General features: G+C 38.9%; 1 protein-coding gene across 1 annotated transcript in view; it reads left to right on the top strand.

Moving 5' to 3' along the window:
- The first annotated feature begins 19725 nt into the window (after positions 1-19725).
- Positions 19726-23488, top strand: part of LOC123240130 (peroxisomal trans-2-enoyl-CoA reductase-like) — a 28299-nt gene continuing 24536 nt past the window's right edge. Inside the window, exon 1 of the mRNA XM_044667527.1 lies at positions 19726-19974. Coding sequence (XP_044523462.1) covers positions 19863-19974 — 112 coding nt within the window. The 5' untranslated portion in view covers positions 19726-19862. The remainder of the gene's footprint in view (positions 19975-23488) is intronic.

The raw sequence follows: 23488 nt of genomic DNA, 5'->3' as shown, positions 1-23488 counted from the left end.
AAAGGAACATAAGTTATACCCCAATTGACAAATAATCAAAGGATATGAACAAGCAGTTTTCAGACGAAGAAATGAAAGCTATAATATATGAAATAATATTCCAAATCACTCTTAATTAGAGAAATATAAATTAAAACAACATTGGGGACCACTTCACACCTATCATATTGGCCAGTATGATAATATAAGAAAATGATCAATTTTGGAGAGTGCGAGGAATAGAGATAGCATAGACTCTTCTCGGGGAAGTAAATCTAGCTGATGAGATAATAAGTGATGTGTAGACAATGAAACTTAAGAAGAGTATATAACCTTCTCTTTCTCTGATTGGTTGAAGAAAAAATATTATGCAGATGAGTAGAATTGAAAAGGTTCTCTACTATGACTGACTGAGACCAAATGAATGTTTAGTATAATTAGGTATTGCTGGCCTATGTTCTGATTAACTAGCTTCTATGTATAGATTGTAACTTTCTAAAGACCAACCGGTGATGACTGAGGGGAGAGACCATCTTCGTGTTAGGGACCAGTATGAAAGGGTTTGGCTCCTATATTTTGCACTCACTGATTCTATCAACTGTAACACTGACTTGTGAGGGCCCATTCTCCTTAGAATGAAATAAAAGAGCCTTTGACTTTGACACACTGATACTATGTTCGAGATTATTTTGAGTAGAAGGTCATTCCTCTCAGAGAGGATGTATCAAATCTGGGACACTAATATATTGTTGGTAGAGTTGTGAACTGATCCAACCATTATCCAAAGAGCTATAAAACTGTACATACTCTTTGGTCTGTAACCAAAGAGATCCAAAAAAATGGGGAATAGATCTACTTATACAAAAACATTTATGGAAACGAAAGATTCAGATCTCTCTGATTAAAGAGGTTGGTGATACGCAAATCTGTTGTTGTTATATCCTCCCAGGTCCAGAAAGCAAGATGGCTACTCTCAGCCTGGGAATCTCACAAATGCAATCTGACCTTCTTGATCTTGATTTAGTATAATTTGGTTTAATAAAGTGAATAACCAGGATAGGGTGAGGATGGAGGGCTAAGGGGTTCCGTAGGCTAATAAAATGATATTTATCCCAGAACCCTCTGACCCACAAAGGTATTGAATGTGGATGATCTAACCTACATGAATTAAGGTAATTAATTCCTCGACACCAGGAAGACAAATTAAAGTTCTCTATGAGATGTAAGATTGTCCTTTCTGTTCAATGCTAGAAAGGATCTGCCTGTGTCTTAGGATAGCTTGACTCAACTCCCCCTGAAGGGTTTTGAATTTTTTCAGATAAATACCTATTTGTGCTTACTGTTTTGCTTGGTATTATATTGAATAATCAGCAAACACAATTCCAGCCCTCAAGGTGTTTCCATTTTAAATGAAATGACACAGATGTGACCATTTTGCTCCCTAAGAGAGGAATTCTGCTAATTACACAAGCGTTATATATTATATATTATATAATACTCACTCACCTCTACTCTACACAATTATATTATATAGCTCTATTTACAAATTGTACACACTGATTTCTCTAGAACCCTTTTCTGCAAATTCTAGCTTAAAGGAAAATAAATCCTACCTATCAAAAAAAAAATAATCCTAATCAATCCAAAACTATCATCCTTTGGGATTAAACTCTCAAAACCCAGAATAATAACTTACTTTATATTTCAAATCACTTGTTGTTACATAGCCCTGGGCAGCAAAGGTTTCTTCCCCTGTGTGGGCGAACTTGGTCACTTCCTACAGTTCCTTCTCTATTAAAGTAACATGGATGTCTATCACATGGTCCTTTTTATTCCCCAAGTGATGGTGCCAGTTAATGTGATTTAACAGCTGTCCTAGGGCATGTTTCACAAACCTGAAGAAGTAAGGGAGGAAAAGATCAAGGATAGAAGCAAAACTTTTCGTTTACATTAATACTTTATCTCGGATAGAATATTTCCCAAGGTCTGTTAATGTAATACCGCTTATGAAACAGTTGTTTCACCTAGGCAGATCTATTCATTTGGACCTTGGTTTATGTGAGGGCAGAAGATCTGCCAAGATTGAAATTCAGTAAGATTTGGTAAGAGCTTAGATTCTTGAAATAAGTGATTCAATTCTCTGTTCAAATACTCAGTAAATTCATCATCATATAATGTAGCAGGGTATACTTTCTCCTTTGCAAACCTTGAATGCATTACAGAAAAGTAAGTTATCATTATTTGTAGGCAGTATATGGGAAAAGCACACTGTTTGGAGAGCCAGATGTTAAATACAGCTGTGACATTGACTTCTTGATAGCCAATTAACTGCCTGAAGCCTCAGTTTGCTTATGCATAGGCATAAGGATTAACCTTTGATTTTACTGTTATATGAAACTCCTACATAAGCAAACACTATCTGTTAATGTAGGTCAGTATTTTCTCTGCAACTTACCTTCTTAGAGAGTTGGGTTTTAGAAAGCTGCCTATCACACTGAGAATTAGATGGCATTACCTGTATGTGTCCTAGTGGAGATAACTTATCCCACTCCTAGATAGAGAAGGAATAAATGACTCTTCCAGGGAAGCTTTGAGAAAAGTGGCAGGTACATTTTTAAGCACTCTATGCATGTAAACTCTAGAATTTCTATGGTCTTAGATATATCCTTCCACATTAGAATCAACATATTCTTGAACTCTACATATTTAAAGGGAGTGTTTGGGACAGGTAGGTGGTCCAGTGGATTGAGAGCTAGAGACACTTCCTAGGTGTGTGACCCTGGGCAAGACATTTAATTCCCATTGCCCAGCTCTTCCTTCTCTTTTGCCTTGGAACTAATATCAGTATTGATGTGGGGAATACTGATTGGGGTCTCATCCAAGGAATTGATTGATGGTTCAAACAGACTCTTTTGCAAGGAAATAAGCTTTATTATAAGAGAATATAGTAACAAAGTAGTTAGTATAGTAAGTAAGTTAAGGTAAGCAAAGGTAAAGACAAAAAATGAGAGTAAGAGTGAAAGTTACTAGGGGTTTGGGGGAAGGCTTTTTATCTTGATTAAAATCCATAGCACATCTCAGTCTTTCTTGGGTGTAGGAGTCAGCACTGGAACTAGAGGACATATGCCCTCAGATAGGAACTAGCTTCACTGTACTGCAATATCCAAGAACCTGGAGCAGCATTGGCAAAGTATTGGCATGTGTGCCCAGCTGGCATTTGGAGAGCTGCTCTATTCCCCCTCTTCCCAATGCCAAGGACATTTTTTTTTGCATTCCCTGACTCTGTCCAGCTGCCCAAAAGCAAGCACTTCCAACCTCCACTCTCTGGGGTAATGGGGGGTGAGGTGGGGAAGAGAAGTGCCTCACAGACAGCTAAAATTTGCCCTCTGAGCACTCAAATTCGACGACCTTCACCCATGCTGAGCTAGAGTAAGGATAAAAAAAAGAATGAGCCACTCCAGACAGGAACAGGCAATTCTGATCACCTATATTTTTAAGGGTAGATTTTACAAATCAAAATAAATTTTTAGATGAAAGAGAGGGGAAAGATAGACCATTTTACAAAATATTGTCACAGCTTGACATGGTACCAAGTAAGACTTTTCCGGGTCACATAAGATCATGATATACCTATGCTCCATTGATTCCATGTTCACTGTAGGCACTATCTGCCTTTTCTCCACTAGGCACAAAGTAGATTCTCTTCTTGAAGATTTTGGCTTTAGTTGGAATCTTTTATTAGCTAATGTGTTTACTATTCCCCGTTGCTATTTTAGATTAATAAGCAGAGGTTTAAGCTATAGTTCACTTCCAAAAATAACTTATTGATTTAATGCAAATGAGTGGGAGAAATAAAAGCAATGAAAAAAATTCCTTAGATAGAATTACTTCAGATGTTGCCCTTTTCCTTAATGTTTTAAATTACTTTTTATGTTGTTTCTTGGATTTAAGCCCTATCTCTACCTTACATACATAATACAAAGGAGTAAAGTCTTACATTAAATTGTTAGCATAATAAAGGACAGCCACGTGTACTCAAATAGTAAATTAATCATAATAAAATATAGAAAGGTATACTCTCTACTTTGTAAACCTTATACAATTATACATTGTATAATTATGGATTATACAAATGTAGAGTATATTATTATTGGTACTGTCAGGTGAGCTACATGTTAATCACTGCTAAAGGCATGTCAACTAACTTCCCAGAGTCTCAGTTTACTCATCCATAGAAATAAGGACTGGATCTGTGATTTCACTGGTATTTGGAACTCCTGGATGAGTAAATGCCATCTATTAATGAAAGTAGGTACTTTATGGAGTCTTGGAAAGTTGGGTATTAGAAAATTTCTTCTAAGGAAAAAAGACTCCACTTTGTTGCCCTGCCTGGTTTCAACTCCAGGGAAAAGGTGCCCCTCCCAGAATGACCTAATATCTTCTATTCTTATCACCAGGGCCCCAGCACCTCTTTCAGCTTCCTTTCCTCTTTAATTGGAAGACTGGAAGGGGAAATATCATATTCCTCTGTTAACTTGGAAAAAACACAGAACTATTAGATAGTCAGAAAAACCCAAGTTTTTTATCAGGATAAGGATAGGTCCAATATTTGGCCACCACACAGAGCCCAACACCAAGATCTACACAGGGCCTATACCCTGGGGACTCTAGGAACGTATCCTTGGGAAAAGACACTGTGCTAGATGCCAGCTCCAAAGAGGGACAGAACGTGGGGGTCTTTTATACCCTCTGGAGAGCTTGGTATGGCAAGCCTGCATAGACAAACAGCAAGCAGGTTGCAAAGAGGTCTGCAGCCAGCCCCAGGGGTATCAGGGAGCTGTCAACTATAACAATTACAAAGGAAAGGGTCAAATTAAGAGCTGGGGTTCTGAAGAGGACTTTAATATAATGAGAGAAGCTTCTAAAACAAATAAAGGCACTTAACATTTTGACTTTGTCCACAGATCCCACTCACACTAGGGTCCCCAAACAGTTTAAGGCCTATATTTCAACCTAAAATAGGTATGCCTGGTACTGAGGTTTCTCAAAGGGCAGGGGTAAAATTGAGGTGTCCAGATTTCACGTTGATGCCTCCCAAGGCCTTCCTTTATAGAGGTCAGAAATTAGACTGAGCTTACTATACTTTGCAACTGCTATCCAGTCAGGTTTCAACTCCAAGGCACAACATATTCCCAGTTGTCCCTCTCCCCTCCTCAGCACCCCTTTCCTTTGTCTTTGTGTGTGTTGTCTACTTTCTTTAGAATGTAAGTTCCTTAAGGACAGAGACTGCCTTTCTTTTTATTAATTGTGCCTCCAGGGTTCAGTACGATGTCTGGTACATAGAAGGATATTAATAAATGTTTACTGGATATTGGAAAGTTGATTATAGCAATGAGAAAGTTAAGTGGCATAGTCAATTTGTTTCTGGATGGGGCTACTCATCCTATTCCTGTATAGAATAGGGATAATAACCCTTCCAGAGTGGTTTTGATAGAGAATAGGGTTTGTGTAATAATAACTATAGCCTAAGAATCGCTAGGATAAACAGGATATTGTATAGTTGGAAAATATTGAGTCCTTAAAACTACATTACCCAAACTTCCTTTCTGTATTACCCACAATTTCTTTTCCTTTCTGTTTACCTGACTCTTTTGCGTGATTGTTTATAAGTTTTGGATAATGCCCATCTAGCTCTCTCTTCCATGTGAGGTGAGTGGGGAACGTTCCCAGTGTCCTCTAGCTCTCTACTTAAATATTAATAAATCTTTATAAATATTATACTTTGGAGGTATTGAATATTAATTTTAAAATCCACAATATGAGAGTAAGAATATGCAAATCTTTAAATAACGTGAATGAAGTCAGCTATGAGATACCTATCTATAGTAATACCATATGGTCATAGTGAAAGGACACACCTTTTTTGTACTGTCGTAATATACAAACAAAAAACTATCAATATAGAAAACTCTATTAGGTGGTTTTAGAATCAAAGACCCTGTGATCAAAGGCTGGAGCTAGAAGGGACCTCAGAGATCATCTTGTCCAACCCTTTCATTTTTCAGATGAAGAAACTGATCTGAAGAATGTTATCCACAGTCAGAAGAACTGTGGGAGTAGGAACACAGAAGAAAAACAATTGCTTGAACACATGGATTGATAAGGATATGATTGGGGATGTAGACTCTAAACGATCACCCTAGTGCAATTATCAATAATATGGAAATAGGTCTTGATCAACGATACATGTAAAACCCAGTGGAATTGCGTGTTGGCTATGGGGGGGAGGGAGAGGGAAAGAACATGAATCATGCATCCATGGAAAAATATTCTAAATTAATTAATTAAGTGCAATTTTTCAATAAAAAAAAGAGAAAACAAACAAATCTGTTACGTGACTTGTCCAAGATCACACAGATGGACATCAAAGCCAAGATTTGTACTCAAGTCCTCTGATTGTAGACTCACTGGCTTTTCATTAGTCCCATGCTTCTTCCCTTATCAGCTTTCTGAAACTATACCTTGTAAAGGATGTCTATTTGGATGTTTGTTGGGAAGTATCTACTGTGTCAAAAGCAAAATGCATCTCTCTTCTCTCTCTCCATTTCTCTGTCTCTCTCTATATGTGTACATACATATATACACATATAAACACACTCATATACCTACACACACATATATGTTGGATTAACCTGGAAGCAACCACCTCTACTTTTATAATTATAACACAGAAAGAATACAAACCTTTTAACACTTCTAAGAAAAATGAATCAACTAGTAGAATCTAACTGATTTCTAAATGGTAATTTTTTTGAGGATGGGAAACCATTGACCCCAGATAAACTTACCCTCAGCCATGGGGTGACCAAGGAATTTGTCTCTTTCCTCCTCTATGAAATATTCCTCTTCAGATTCCTCCTATTCCTCATCTGTTCTCTCATTTTCTAGCCAGTAGACAATAATAGATTAGTTTTCTTTGTCTTTTGTTCCCTTTGATTTCTCTATCAAGGGCCAGGGCGGTAGCCATTGTCTTCCTAAAAGGGGATCTAATAGGGTTGATTAACTGAAAGAAAAAAGAAAATAAAGATTGTCTGCCCTTTGATCCAGCCATACCATTGCTGGGTTTGTGCCCCAAAGAGATCATAGGGAAAAAGACATGTACAAAAATATTTATAGCTGTGCTCTTTGTGGTGGCAAAAAATTGGAAAATTAGGGTATGCCCGTCAATTGGGGAATGGCTGAACAAATTGTGGTATATGCTGGTGATGGAATATTATTGTGCTCAAAGGAATATAGACTGGAGGAATTCCATGTAAACTGGAATGACCTCCAGGAATTGATGCAGAGTGAAAGGAGCAGAACCAGGAGAACATTGTACACAGAGACCAATACACTGTGGTAAAATAGAATGTAATGGATTTCTGTACTAGCAGCAATGCAGTGACCCAGGACAATTCTAAGGGATTTATGGAAAAGAATGCTACCCACACTCAGAGGAAGAACTACAGGAGTAGAAACACAGAAGAAAAACAACTACTTGAACATATGGGTTGATGCAGACACAATTTGGGATATAGACTCTTAATGACCACCCTATAACAATTATCAATAATAAGGAACTAGGTCTTGATTGATGACACATGAAGAAACCAGTGGAAATGCTCTTTGGCTGGGGGTGGAGGGGTGGGGTGGGGGTGGAGAGGAGAGAGAGCAAGAACATGAATCATGTAACCATGGAAAAAAGTTTTCTGAAAAATAAATAAATAAATGATTTTTAAAAAAGAAAAGAAAATAAGAAATTCAGTTTCTTCAAGTCATAATTCAAGATTTGACACTTGTTGGCACTAGGATCCTGGGAAAGGTACACTCCATTTCTAGACCTTAGTCTCTTGGGAATTAACACGTAACATGTAGTGCTTGATCAGAGAATTAGAAGGTATCCTAGGATTTATCTAGTCTACCTGCTACCCAGATCAAATTCATTTACAATTTCCCAGTCTGGTAAACATTTAGCTATCACTTAAATACCATCAGTGATTGGGAACTCATTACTCTGAGACAGACTATTCTGGTTTTAGGATAGCTCAACTTATTAGGAAGTTCTCTTTTATGTTGAATTGAAATCCATTTCTTTGTAACTTCTATCCATTCTTGGTAATTCTGCTGTCTGGGGCAAAGCAGAACTAGTTTGCTTCATTACAACCCTTTAAATATTTGAATGAATAAAAAGCAAATATTAGGCACTAATGTTCCAGGCACTGTGCTATGCACTAGGAACACAAATACAGAAGAGAGATGGTCCTGTTCTCAGAGAGCTTAAATTCTAACAGAAGACAACACATATATGGGAGTGGTGCTTAGGAAAAGGTGTTTGGGAGGCTGGAGGGATGGTGAGTGGAGTTAAAGGACAGTCAACTGAAATGGACTTTCTAGAAGTAAATCACAATGTTGGTTTGTTTCCTTTTTCCAGAGCTAGAGATGAAAAGGGTTGAGGGTGGAGAGGATAGGAGTGACCAGATGTGACATGACAGGAGAATAATCAAGGTAAAAATTCCTTATAAAGAATCATATTCTTTTGTCTGCTCCACAATCCTAACTGGGAGACTTTGGGAAAGTCGCTTAATCTTTCTAGACTTCAGTTTACTCACCTATAAAATAAAAGGGTTGAACTGGATAATTCCTAAAATCTCTTCCTATCATAGACTCTCCTATCATGGACAAAAGCTCTGAAGACACTTCATAGACTTCAGGATGCATCCACTTCAGAAATGAAATATTAATTTTACTCTCTCTAAAAAGTTTTCTCTAGCTACCCTGGTCCATGAAGATCTCTGAGATCTAATTAATGGATAATAAATTAAGTCTAATTAACAAATGAACAAAAAAAGAATTGTGTTCTTATGCTGTATGTGTGTTAGGCCATATTTAGGTGGTTGATTTGCGATATGCTATACTACTCTTATTTAAGACTTTTTTTTTTTTGGTTAGGAATACATGAATAATTGCTTTGTCAGAAAGGAAGGATGACTACTCTAGAATGTTACTGACATATTTATATACAGATAAGTATCAGTGAAGCTTGTAATGAAAATTTCCAAACCTATTTGGCTTAAAGTCGAAAATCTGATATTCATATAGCATTTTGTATATAACTGGCATCTACAGATGAACAAGACTAACAGAATCAGAGAATTTCAGAGCTGGAAGGACCCCAGAATCATTAATTATAACAGAAAAATTCCACAATAGAAACAATAAATGGTCACCTAGCCTTTGCTCTAGGCTCTAAGAGAAGACGACACATATATGGGAGTGGTGCTTAGGAAAAGGTGTTTGCTCAAAAACCTTCAGGGTGTGGGAGTCTACTGGCTACTAGGCAATTATTCTACTGCAAGATGTTATGATAAAATTATCTCAAAAGGCTGATATTTTTGGTAAGAATATCAGTTTATTGATTATGTCAGTGGTTAGGACAACCTCAGAACCAATAAAGTGACATATAGGTCAATGACCCTCTGGAATGATCAGAGACACTGAAACTTGGTCAGGCAGCAAAATAAATAGATTTTTAGGAGCTCATTAATCAGCCCCTCCCTTGAACATCATAAGACATCTCCAACTGGTAAATAGCTACTTAAGACTAAGACTAAGACTAAGTAAAAACTATCCACCTCTTCTCATCCTGATGTCTTGGGGAGCATGTACACCAGAAAAGAACCTTTGTCTCCCTTATTTATTAACCAAATTTTGTTAAAAAGGACACATTCCTGAGGATTCCTAAGAACAAAGAAAATGCAAAAACCTGTAGTCTGAGGTGCCTGTACCTGGCACAGGAATCCTCTCTAATATACAGGTCTTGATATAGGAATTAATATAGTATATTAAAAATAAATTCTTATAAAGGGAAGGGCTTTCCCTCTCTATCTCAGTTGATGTACTCATACATATTGAGGTTTTAATGTATAAATAAGGTGTACCTCTGCCTTGTGATCTCTTTATGATATATGAACCTTTTTTGGGGCAGGAAGAGAATAACACAATTTATTCATATTTATAGGATCTTTAAATAGCTAGACAAATATCAGTAGTGGGAGTTCAATAGGGGTTACAGGCTTTGAACCAATGTGTAGAGACAGCTATGCCAGAGATCAGTAAAGGTCTACTCCCTTCCCACCTACCCTTCAACAATGAAAATGTATCTAATAAGGAACAGAGACGCACCTGATATCTCTACATTAAAAGAAGGGAGACTAAGGAGGAAGAAACTCCAGACAATATTACCTCTTGCAGCAAAGTAGTGTGACAAATAAAATGCCAATAGACAGAATTCGCAGGAGGGAAAATCAGTTTATTAATTAGGTTAATAATAATAAATAATCTTATGGTCAGTGATCTTTCCTGGTGATCAAAGATAAAAAATGTTGGGTCCTGGGTTATTTTTTACTGTCCCAGTGTCAGCTCATTATTCAACTCTCCCTTGAATATCAAAAGGCAGCTTTAATTGGTGGACCCCTGATCAGAAGGCAGGCTAAATATTTTCTAGTCCTGCCCTAATTACTTCATGGTGGTGGTGGGAGCTACATGAGGGGTGTTATGAGTAAGATTAGATTAGCTAGTTATTAGATATTGATTATATATTGATTAGGAAGTACCTAGCAGGAAGGAGCTGGAGCTGGGAATTCCAGGTTGGAATGAAGGAGGAGGAAGTCTATGTGTGTTCTGTGTGTGGACTCCATTAGTGGTAGGCAAAAACTGTTGCCAGCCTGGGAGAACTCAGAGCAAAGGACACCTTGCATCCTGTTTTCCCCTGGATCCTGTGTGGTGTGGCATTTAAGGAAAGAACAAGAGAAGAGGACAGTGCTTCAAGCAAAACCCTTACTGCTTAGTTCCTGAGACAACTGTAGCTCCTGGCATCCAGACATCATCAGTGGATTGCAGTGAGAAATCCCAAAGCCACAAAAGCCCCAGCTGTACTCAAGCCTGGCAGGTTCCAGGTTTGAGGCAGAAACCCAGAGACTCCAGTATAGCTCCTTGGGCCCTGTTAGTTAGATAGCTTAAATTAGTGTAGTGAATAAGTCCTTCCTTGTCCCTTTGGGTTTTGTTATTAGGTGTTAAGATTTTAGAGTAGTCATTCCTATCCCTCCTTTTAGTTGTTTCTAATTAAAACCCAATTTCACCTTGTTACCTTGTCAGTTAATTCAAAGCCTCTGGCCAGAGTGACAGTTGGCTGTTATTTTTTCAGTTGGGAGTGGTGTAGCTGTACAAGACTTCAGTGATCAGTTTTAGTCTCTCTTACATCCCAGAGAGTGTTCCCACAAACCCCATAGTTGATTTTTAATATCCCTGGTGACCCCATTACTTATATTATCTTACAGGGGCAAGGTTCTAATATAGCCTTTGGTGATTTAGAAGGGAAGATCAAGTTAGGTTGGGTTATGTTTTGATCTCCACAGACCAAATTCTTCCACTTCAAAGGAGGGTAGTAGGATTATGCTCATGTTGCTGGGTAAGTGATTCTTCACTGAAATCCTAGCTCCCTTGCCTTTTGGAATATCTTATTCCAGTTCTTCCATTCTTTAATGTAGAAGCTACTAAATACTGTGTTATCCTAACTGTGGCTCCATGATATGTGGACTGTTTCTTTTTGGCTGCTTGCAATATTTTCTCCTTGAGCTGAGAATTCTGGAATTCGGCTATGATATCCCTCTGAGTTTTCCTTTTGTGATCACTTTTAGGAGGTGATCAGTGGATTCTTTCGATTCCTTTTTTACCCTTTGGTTCTAGAATATGAGGGTGATTTTCCTAGATAATTTCTTAAAAGATGTTTAAGCTTTTTAAAATTAAATTAAAATTTTTATAATGGCTTTCAGGTAGTTCAACATTTCTTAGACTATCTCTCCTGGATTTATTTTCCAGGCAGTTGCTTTCCCAATGAGATATTTCACATTTTCTTCTATTTTTTCATTCTTTTGACTTTCACTTTCTTTTGTTTAAAAACCCTTAACTTCTGTGAATTGGCTCCTAGGTGGAAGAGTGGTAAGGGTGGGCAATGGGGGTCAGGTGACTTGCCCAGGGTCACACAGCTGGGAAGTGTCTGAGGCCACACTTTCCTTAATTACTTGATTTTTCTCTTGATGTCTTGTGGAATCATTAGTTTCCATTTGCCCAATTCAAATTTTTAAGACATGATTTTCTTTTTTCTTTTTTTCCCTTTAAAAAATTTTTATTTTGAATATTTCCCCATAATTACATGTTTCATGTTCTTTCCCTCTCCCCCACCCCCTCACCTCCCTGTAGCCCACACACAATTCCACTGGGTTTTACATGTATCATTGATTAAGACCCAATGCCATATTATTGATAGTTGGACTAGAGTTATCATTTAGTGTCTACATCCCCAATAATATCCTCATCAGCCCATATGTTCAAGCAGTTGTTTTTCTTCTGTGTTTCTACTCCCATGGTTCTTCCTCTGAATGTGGCTAGTTTTCTTTCTCATAAATCCCTCAGCCTTGCTCTGGATCCTTGCATTGCTGCTAGTAGAGAAGTCCATTATGTTCGATTGTACCACAGTATATCAGTCTCTGTGTACAATGTTCTCCTGGATCTGCTCCTTTCACTCTACATCAATTACTGGAGGTCATTCCAGTTCACATGGTCTTATTCCCTTATATAAATGTTCTCCTGGATCTGTTCCTTTCACTCTACATCAATTACTGGAGGTCATTCCAGTTCACATGGAATTCCTCCAGTTATTCCTTTGAGAACAATAGTATTCCATCACCAACAAATACTACAATTTGTTCAGCCATTTCCCAATTGAAGGACATTCACTCATTTTCCAATTTTTTGCCACCCCAAAGAGCATGGCTATAAATATTTTTGTACAAGTCTTTTTCCTTATTATCTCTTTGGGGTATAAACCAAGAAGTGCTATGGCTGGATCAAAAAGCTGATAGTCTTTTAAAGCCCTTTGGGCATAGTTCCAAATTGCCATCCAGAATGGTTGGATCAATTCACAACTCCACCAGCAATGCATTAAAGGACGTGATTTTCTTGATGAGCTCATGTACCTCCTTTTCCATTTGTCCAATTCTACTTTTTAAAAAGTTTTATTCCTCAATAAATTTTTGTATTTTTTTTTCCATTTGTCCAATTCTACCTTTTAAGAAGTTCTTCTTTTCAGTGCATTAAAAAACAAACAAACAAACAAAAAAACCCCAACCTTTTTCTATTTGGCCAATTCTATTTTTTTTTGTGCCTCTTTTATCAATTGACCTATTCTGTTTTTTAAGATATTAGATTCTTCAGTATTTTTTATGCTTCTTTTACCAAGCTATTGGCTCTTTTTAAATGATTTCCTGTATTACTCTCATTTCTTTCCCCAATTTTTTCTATCTCTTTTATTTGATTTTTAGAATCCCTTTTCAGTTCCCCCATTAATTCTTTTTTGGGCTTGAGGCCAATTAATATTTTTCTTAGATCTTTTGGATGCAGCAGTAGTAACTTTGTTGTCTTCTGCTGAGTTTTTGTTTTGGTCTTCCCGGTCACCAAATAACTTTCTGTGCTGAGTTTCTTTTTTCTATTGTTTGTTCATTTTCCAGTCTTTTTCTTTTCTTTTAATTAAGAAAAAATGGTTATAGTTGAATTCTGCAACAATGGTGAAGGGAGCACTATTCCACGTTTCAGGTTCTTCATGCAACTACTGAGGCAGGGAGCCGCTTGACCCTTGCAAAACATATTGTTGCAAGACATGGCAAGCAGGCCTCTGACAAAGTGCATAGATGTGTCAATGCCCTAACTGCAAGATGCTCCAGGAGAAGCCTGTGAGCCACATAGGCTGATAAGCGTCGAGTATAAAACTCCTGTACTCACGAGCCACAGGTGGAACTCTTAGGCTGAGCTCCCCTGGTGCGCACCAGATCAATAAACGACCCTTCTTGTTTAATTGCATTGTCTGCTGGTCTTCCTTGGTGGTGGGCTACGACTCAGACCCCAACACTACCTTCAGAACTGGCTCTGGGGATCTATCTGTTTTTAGTTCTCCCAAGATGATATACTATAAGGAGGGGCATGTTTAACACTGTACAAGCCTGTGCTCTGTTTTGTGAATAACCTCAAGCACTATTTTACTTCTTGGAATTGTGATTAATGCTCCTCTATGACCACAAATACTGGTGTGTGCTAGTGCTCCTCCCTCCCCTGAAACATCACCCTAGGACTATTACCTGGTTCTGAGTATGGTCAATGCAACAAGAGTCTTGCACCCAGAGTCAGCAAAAGGACCCCTCTAATCTTCTTCTGAGCAGTTGTTCATTCCTCCTTACTGTCTGTGGCTGGGATCTCTGGAAGCCTTTGCTGCTGCTTCAGCTGTGCCAGGAGTCTGTTGCCTCAGTGGGATCTGCCCTGACAAACCACTTTGTGTTCCACCTCTACCTAGTGAACTAGATCCCTCAGCTGGCCTTCTAAGTTGTTTGGGGCTGAAAAATTACTTCATCCTGTATTTTTTGTAGGTTATGCTGCTCCAGAATTCATTTTGAGGGTGTGTATTCTGGTTTTAAGGAAGGTAATTTGGTAGGAATTAGATGGGTCCATGTTAGCCCTGTACCCTCCCCCTGCAAAGTAACTTTTATTTTAAAAAAATTTATTCTGAACTTAATACCACATAAAATTATCAGTACATAATACAGAAAAAGTTGTATATAGAACAGAACAGTTTATAAAGCTCCAAATTACTATTGTTTACAGCTCCTTTTTAAAAAAATTATAATAAATTCAGCATGTTCTTTCAAAGTTCTTCTTTTTGTCTATGATTCCTTCCTTTTTCATGCATTAAAAATACTTCAGGGAGCAGCTGGGTAGCTCAGTGGAGTGAGAGTCAGGCCTAGAGACGGGAGGTCCTAGGTTCAAACCCGGCCTCAGCCACTTCCAGCTGTGTGACCTTGGGCAGGTCACTTGACCCCCATTGCCCACCCTTACCACTCTTCCACCTATGAGACAATACACCAAAGTACAAGGGTCTAAAAAAAATACTTCAGTAACATTTTTCCCCCTAAATCCTTACCTTCTGTCTTAGAATAAATATTAAGTTTGGTTTCAGGTCAGAAGAGCAGTAAGGCCTGGGCAATGAGGTTTAAATGAGTTGCCCAGGGACACATAACTAGGAAATGTCTGAGGCCAGATTTGAATCTAGGACCTCCTGTCTCTAGGCCTGACTCTCAATCCACTGAGCCACCTAGCAGTCATGTTTTAATGACCTTTAAACATTTTTACTTTTCTTGTCAATTCTATTCCATTTACCCTCTCCTTGGAAAAAAAAAAGAGAAAACTTGTAACAAATATGTAGAGTTGAGAAAAATAAGCTTCACATTGATTATGCCCCCCCAAAATCATGTTTTACTATGCATTTTGAGCCCATTTCCTCTCTCTTTCTGGTGGTGGGCTGCATCCTTTATTATCAGTCCTTCAGAGTCAAGGCTGGTCATTGCATTGATTGGAATTCTTCTTCTTTAAAGTTGTTCATTTTTACAATGTTGTTTTTATTGTATAAATAGTGAAATCACTGTATCAGTTCATAAAAGTCTCCCTAGATTAGAAAGAACCTTTATTTACCTTTATGGTACTATTTCCTGTATTGCTAGGTTTGAAACTACTTACCTATCTGTCTTCCCATTTAGACAGTATGATGTGACAAGAGAATAAATCAGAGCCCATCTCTATAAGCTGGAGGCTATCTGGTTCTAGTAACAACTGCTCATTCTGGCAATTAATCTACTAGAGCAGCTGGATGTCCTCAGTTTTGTATTTCAATGTGGAAAGTCTTTTCTGGAACTTGGAATTATCTCTGAGTTAATTATCTGCAATTCTTTAGTTATAAAGAAAACAAAGGGACAAAATATTTCTCAAAAGTCAGCAACTCTAGAATATATGAAGACAATACTTTTTAGCCAGATAGTACAGACTTAGCATTGACTTCTGCTCTCTCTAAATAACAGCACTTCATTGTCTCCACATTCTTAACCTCCCCCCTTCTTTCCTTATCACTTTTTAGTTTCTCAGTATAGGCTGGTTGTCCAAGACAAATGACTCATATCAAATCCTGGGAAAGTTATAGTTTCTCATATCATATTTTCAACATTTCTCAAATATACATGGTTAGGATTTTCAGGTAGGTCATAGCGGGTTCTATGAAGGTATAAGAAACCAAAGCATTTAGGGATGATGATTGGAAACCAAGGGATTTGAGAAAGAAGTATACACAGAACAAACATCATTTTCTTTTTCATGAGGCCTTGTGGGTAACATCTGGGACACAGGGGAACCACAAAGCTCTCAGAAAAGTAGGGACAGAATATCACAGGATAATAATTGAAGCAATGCCCAGAGTAGGGAAGGAGTAAGGGAGATTAGAAAGGGAAGAAGGGCTTGAATGTGAATGACCTAAACCAGTGGTTCCCAAACTTTTTTGGCCTACTGCTCCCTTTCCAGAAAAAATATTACTTAGTGCCCCCTGTCACATACTATCATGGCCCCCTTACAAGTTATTCACTGCCCCAAAATGCACTCATGGCCATCACCCCTCCCCCTGGATCGCTGCAGCACCCACCAGGGGGTGGTGGCTCCCACTTTGGGAATCACTGAATTCTAAACAGAAATAGAGTCCTCACTACCCTTGAAAAGATAGTGTAGGGACCTAGTTAGTTTACTAGACTGACATTCCAGAGGAACTCTGACTAATCCTCCTCTTAGCAGTCCAGAGATAACTCTGAAGGGCTAGGGATTTTCTAGTGCTGTTGCTTATTTCAATTAGCTAGTAGATTATCGATTAACTTTTAGCAAAGCACATTTATTAAAGTGGCATAGTAAGAACAATTGATATGAAATATTGCCCCCCAAAAAAGTATGGGACACATTTTCACACAAGTACACATTGATCAATGGAAAAAGGGGGGTCAAAATAGAATACTATGTCTGGTGAGGTACACATATAGGACATATATGTGGCAAAAAAGTAACTCATAGCACTTAGCTATTGGAAGTCCTTTCTTGAGTCCATAGCTGACATTTTTTTAATTTATTTTAAACCCTTAACTTCTGTGTATTGACTTTATAGGTGGAAGATTGGTAAGGGTAGGCAATGGGGGTCAAGTGACTTGCCCAGGGTCACACAGCTGGGAAGTGTCTGAGGCCGGATTTGAACCTAGGACCTCCTGTCTCTAGGCCTGACTCTCACTCCACTGAGCTACCCAGCTGCCCCCCAACATTCTTTTTTGATGTGAGGTCACACTTCTTGAAGCTATGCCATTCTGTGGTTGCCAATATTGCCTGTGTCCATCTTTGTTCTCAACATGTCTCCTGTTTCTGAATTAGATGGATTCTTCCTTTATGGATGATGATTGAGAACCATGTGATTTGAGAAAGAAGTATACATATAATGAACATTTTCTTTTTCAGGAGGCCTTGTGAGTAGTATCAGGGGCACAGGAATTCTTTAAATACTTGTTTTATCCTACTCAGTGACCCTTTTTCTTACTCTTACACTTAGTGTTATCCAAGGCTCCATCCTCAATCCTTTTCTCAGAACTTTGGAGACAATTTCCCTATTTTAAAGATGGTTATAGACCTGGGGCTAGAAGGGACCGTAAAAAGCACCTAGCTCAGTTCTTTCATTCATTAAAGAAATTACACAGAGAAAGATTGATCTCAAGTGATACCCATGTTAAAATTATTCTAGAATAATAAATCTGGCTTCTTGGCTAGATAAGTTGAATTTTAGGAAAAACTATAGGCTAAGTAAGGCACATTTTTCATGGCACAATTTTTCTCACATGATAGTTCTATTCCTTTCATTAGCTCTTCAAATTTTCAAAACTATGTAAGAATATGTTCTGTGAAAATTTAAGCCTCTCTAAAAATGATAAGTTAATAATTAGGATGCCTCTTATCTGAAAAGAGAAAGAAAACAAATTTAACCTTCCAGTGCTTTCTTTTATAATATTTTAAAAACAAAAGAGGAATTCCTTTTTTCAAAGCATGTGAACTGGAATTCAGGGACTATACAGAAAGAGGAAAAATGCTTCTGAGAATAAATCAGAATGAGAAAGATAGATGATGGAGAAGAGAGAAATACTGCTGTCTTCTAAAAACTACATTCTTAAGACACTGGTTGAGACCTAATGATGGAGGGGGAGACTAAATCACATCTATCACAGATCAGCCAAGTTTCATTTTGAGGAGAGGCAACTAGGTGGCTCAGTGGGATTAAGAGTTAAATCTACAGATGGGAGAGCCTGGGTTCAAATATGATCTCAGATACTTCTTAGCTGTGGGGTCCTGGACAAGTCACTTCCCAGTTGCCTTGTCTTTACCAACTCTTCTCCCATTCTAAGACAGAAGGAAAGGTTTAAAAAAAGTTTGAGTAGTTTAATTTTTCATTTAACATATTTTACATTAACATTTATAATATTATTATCTTACCCCAAAAGAGTTAACTTCTTTTTTTAAAAAATGACTTTAAAAATTTGTATTGATATCTTTTTTGCTTTTGTTTTCATATTGTCTCTATTTCTTCTTGAATGCTAACTCCCTCCCTCATCCCCCTGTAGATCCATATTTTATAATGATTGACCTTTAAAAGAAGTATTCTCCCTATTTTGGCTAAATGCTGGAAGGACATCCCTTAGATATCACAAATTCCTGCCAAATTTTCAAGTGAAAGGAGACAGCTTCATCAGATCAGATTTATTTGCAAACCACTACTGTGCTGCATGCATGAAGCAAGACATACTATATAAGGAGAAGAATCAATATAATTCAAAACTCAGCTCGACACAAAATGAGGAAAAATAGAGGTGCAGTTAGGTCTAGCTCTCTTGCCTTATGCAGACTCCACCTCCATCTCACATACTTACAGAGATGGATACACTCCAGTATGATTCCTCTTTAAGGAGAATCTTGTATCAAGAGCCAGAGACGAAACTGGCTCATCTCAGATGCTGCCGAATCCATCATTCTCAATCTCCTTTCTTCCCTGAGGGTACAGATAAAAACTTTGACCTGAGAGAACCTAGAAGATTTTCTCATCATTTTTACCAGAACTCTTCCATTTATGGTCCAATATGTAAGCAAGATGCAAACGACAAGGGACCTAAATCTTCAGCCTAGCACATCTGCAAACTGGGGGGAAAACTTTGGATTTGCTCCTCCCCTTCCAAAGTCTTTCAAGGCAAAGCCTGCTTCTTGTGCCCTGCCTAGCTAGTTTGCTGCCTATAGGATCTGTTGGGTCAAAGGGATGGGCACTGCAGTCATTTAAGCAGCAGGGATGCATGGAACGTCTTTTCCCAAAACTAAACAATGAATTTTTTTTAATTGAAGAAAGTGTATTCTGTTACCCCCAAGCCTTCTATTTCTTGTCCAGGATTTCTTTTCTTTTTTCATTTGACACTAAGGCTTAAAAAAGCAAAAATAAAGACAAAATCGAGGCAGACTCTCACCTGAGGCTGCACCTGGACTGAGAAGGAAAAAAGATGCGGCCTTGCTTAAACCGCTTCACCTTTCTTCGTAAAGTTTAGAGATCCCTCTGGTGACTTTTGGGCAAATAAAGTCCGAGGGTAGAGTAAGCATCCCAGCTGAGCGGAGGGGGAGAGGAGCTTTCATTCCCAGCGGTCACGTGGTGCGCAAGTGGGTGGTCCTTCGGGGGCGTGGAAGTGGTGCCATCCATAGGTTTTCCACCCGATCTCGGCTGCTGTGGACTTCGAACCTGTAGATATAAAAACCTTCCGAAGGCAACCCGACAGACTGCGGGGCTGCGTGTGCCAGTTTCTCTGTCTTGTTGCCGGCGGGCCAAGGATCAAACGCTCTGTTGGTCAGAGACAAAGCGGGTCATGGGGACCAGGAGCTGCCTGGCTGCAGGGTTGTTACGGAACCAAGTGGCTATTGTCACTGGGGGCGGCACTGGCATTGGCAAGGCCATAACCAGAGAACTGCTGCACCTAGGTGTGTGTTCATGTGCCTGGGTCTGGCCTAGGCACAGGGGAAAGAGAAGAATCGAGGACACTAAGCTGGAGGGGCAGAGTTGTGGCAAAGGACTCCGGGAGATTTTGGGGGCAGCTGGGGGACTGTGGGAATAAAGCAGGGAGGCCAAGGACGAAAGGGGCAGAGCAAAGGTCCCTCGAGGAAAGAAGGGTAGAGGCAGGGGGACTCTGAAGGACTGGGAGGGGTCCTGAGTCAGAGGAGAATATTGGGGCGGAGGGATGGGAGCTGGTGGGACACCCAGAGGCGAAGAACGAAAGTGAAAGAAACTGGTGGGGTCATTGGGAAAGGACTGGGGCGGGACTGGGGAGAGGGAGAGGGGAAACGGACGGGAAGAGGGAGGGAAATAGAAGCTGGGGGGAACCCTATCCTTCTCCTCCTTACTGCCCAGTAAGAGGAGGATAGGGTTTGTGGTAGAGGGGCAGAAACTCCGGAATCAGGAAGATAGGAGAGGGACAGCTTGGTGGGTCACTGGGGAGAGAGATCCAGGTCTGGATATAACTCTAGGGAGAAGGGCCAGTGCTTGTCAATTCAGGGGAGTTTTCTTAGCCCAGAGGAATGAGACCTCAGAGAGAGACATACTAGTAAGGGGTCCAGTGATTTTAGGTCAAAGATAGGAAGTCAAACAAAGCCAAGAACTGCATTTAGCATGCCAAGATAGAACTGCTGAGAGCAGCATCAGCTTCTTAGATTACAAGATGTATTTCTAGGAACATTTCAGGCTTATACTTCACAGCCAACGCACAATTAACAACTTTAAATGTAGGAAGAGCAGTAGAAAAAGGGAGCATTATTCAGGGGAGGAAAGGGAAGGTTTCAGGGGAAAATTTGCCAAGTAACTGGCTAATTATTGGAATGGGAAGGCATTCCCTGCTGTGGGGCAGGAGGAATGGAGAGGTTATGGTGAAATACTTTAACAGTCGTGAGACTGGATCCTTTAGACAAAACCACAGGCTTGAGGTAACTTTATTTTATTTTCATTATTATTATTTTTGATAAACCCTTACCTTTCGTCTTGGAGTCAATACTGTGTATTGGCTCCAAAGTAGAAAAGTGGCAAGGGCTAGACAATGGAGGTTAAGTGACTTGCCCAGGATCACACAGCTAGGAAGTGTCTGAGGTCAGATTTGAATGTAAGACCTCCCATCTCTAGGCCTGGCTCTCAATTCACTCAGCCACCCAGCTGGCCCCTTGAGGTAACTTTAGAGAAGATTTTAACTATCTTTTATCTAAAGACAGGAAGTAGTTATTATAGCAATGGATCTGACCATCAGTTTTTACTGTGTTCTTGCATGATTAATTGTATTGTGTTTCTTCTTTACCAGCAGTTGAGGACTTTCTATTATTAGATCCCCAAATGGTTGGAGATGGGGGTGGTCTTTATATTATGGGTTCATCAAAATGTTGCAAAATGATTGTGGTTTCTCTCTGGAGCCAGAGAAGAAGGCTTGACTTGGAGTCAACTTTGTTGTGGATTTGAATCATGCTTTGTATTTAATCTTTGTATGATAATTTTGGTAATGTGGGCTGAGAGTGGGCAGTAAGGAGCAGTAATAGGAATGGGACCCTTATACTCTGAAATCTTGTTTTCTCACTAGTTAGCAGTGATTAAATATCAACTGCAAAACCTGTAGTTCCAGCATTAGTCAAGCGTGAATCGTAGATTGTTCAATCATCCACTCTATGTACTGGATCTGTAATTGTAACTATTCTGTTTTTTATTAATTACTTATATTGTTTTTAGAAATAATTAATTACCTATTGTGGTTCTCCAATGTACTGTACTCCACCCCTCATGTTCTCATTCTAAAAGGGCAGCAAGACCTCTCCCTAGTCGACAAATGATGACAAAGTGGACAATGGAGGAACATGGAACATGCTCCCTGGGAACTCTGGCATTCCAGAAGAATCCCCCAAACTTGTGAATGCTCCTTATTCCCTATGGTAACAAACCCCAAAACATGCATTTACCTGAATTTTGAATGGGAGATGACAAGCTCCCAGACCCCAATAAATATGCCAACCTTGATCCACAGGATATGAAATCTGTCACTCTACAATGGAAGCTGCCATTCTACAAAGGAGCTGCTACTCCATATTATCAGCTCCAAAGAGGCTACTCTGCTAGCCCCTGGGCTTGTCCACTGGCCTTAAGGATACTGGATTAGCCCTCCCAGACTATTCCACCAGCCATTAGGCTATTTTACCACCAAAAACTACTTCTTCAAATAAAATTCTTTTATTACTTCTGGATTGAATGGAGTTTGAGTTCCCCATTCTTGGGGAGAGACCCTGCTACAAACTTGGATGTGTTTCTTCCACATCATTGATAAGCCCCTTAACTTCCCCTTCAGATTTCTCTTCTGGAAAATGAAAAAAATTCTTTAAATTTCTACTTGTCAGAGTTGTTGTGAACATGAAGTGACAAAATGTTTTTTCTAAAAATTGCTTTGCAAACCATAAGTACTATCTGTTTTATTATCTCTAGTGATCATAGAGAAAGGAAACTGGGGAGAGGATTAGGACATAGGAGAGGAGTATAGGACTGAGAGAACAGCATTCTAAGTATAATAAAGTAGATGTTATGAGAGTGTTACCCTTTCTTGGGTATCACTCTTCAATATGCCTAACTATATTAATTCTTTTATGTCCATTTCTCATCTCCAGCTCCAGAAAAACCAATGGGTATGTTTGGATATTTTCTTAATAATTAATTAGTTTAAGGATCACAGGCTCATAGAGTTGGAGCTAGAAGGCTCCTTAGAGAGTATCTAGTACAACCCTTTCATTTTAAAATAGGATTCAGTAAAACCTGTCATGTGACTGTAGATCTTGAGCATGAAAGATGAGAAGGGTTAGCTCAATTAGGAAAAATGTATTGTGAACTCTTAGAAAAGAAGATCTGAAAGTATACTAGCCATGTGACCATGGGATGTCACTTAAGCTAGCTGGGCCCCAGTTTCCTCATCTGTAAAGTAGGGACAATACCTATAATAGCTGCTTCAATATTATGAGCTTTAAGTAACATAACTTACACACTGAAAAAAGGAATAAAAGTTAAATGTCAGTTATTATCTCTATTTCCATTCACTTAGTCATCTAAGACTACACTGTCATAAAAACTATGGTATATATAAAAATCTATAATCTATCTAATCATTCCTATACTCTATTAGTTCATTTTCTTTCTCCCAGTGCCAGAGTGTGGGTATCCTATAAAATTCTGCCCTAGGCTTCTTCTTTTCTATTTCTATATTCTTTCCGTTGGTGATTTTATCCTTCTCCTTCCCCTATACTCAATTATATGACCTATTTGTGGATAACTCCAAATTATAGATACTATTCTTTCCCCTGAGTCTTTGGCCTACATTTCTACTGTCCTACTGGGCATTTATGCATGGATGTCCTACTAGTACCTGCACTTCAATACATCCAAAACAGAACCTAGCATCCTCAAAATTTCCAAACCTGCCCTTCT

This window comes from Gracilinanus agilis, chromosome 3 (assembly GCF_016433145.1).
Source record: "Gracilinanus agilis isolate LMUSP501 chromosome 3, AgileGrace, whole genome shotgun sequence".
NCBI lineage: Eukaryota > Metazoa > Chordata > Mammalia > Didelphimorphia > Didelphidae > Gracilinanus > Gracilinanus agilis.
This window is presented reverse-complemented; position numbering and strand designations above follow the sequence as displayed.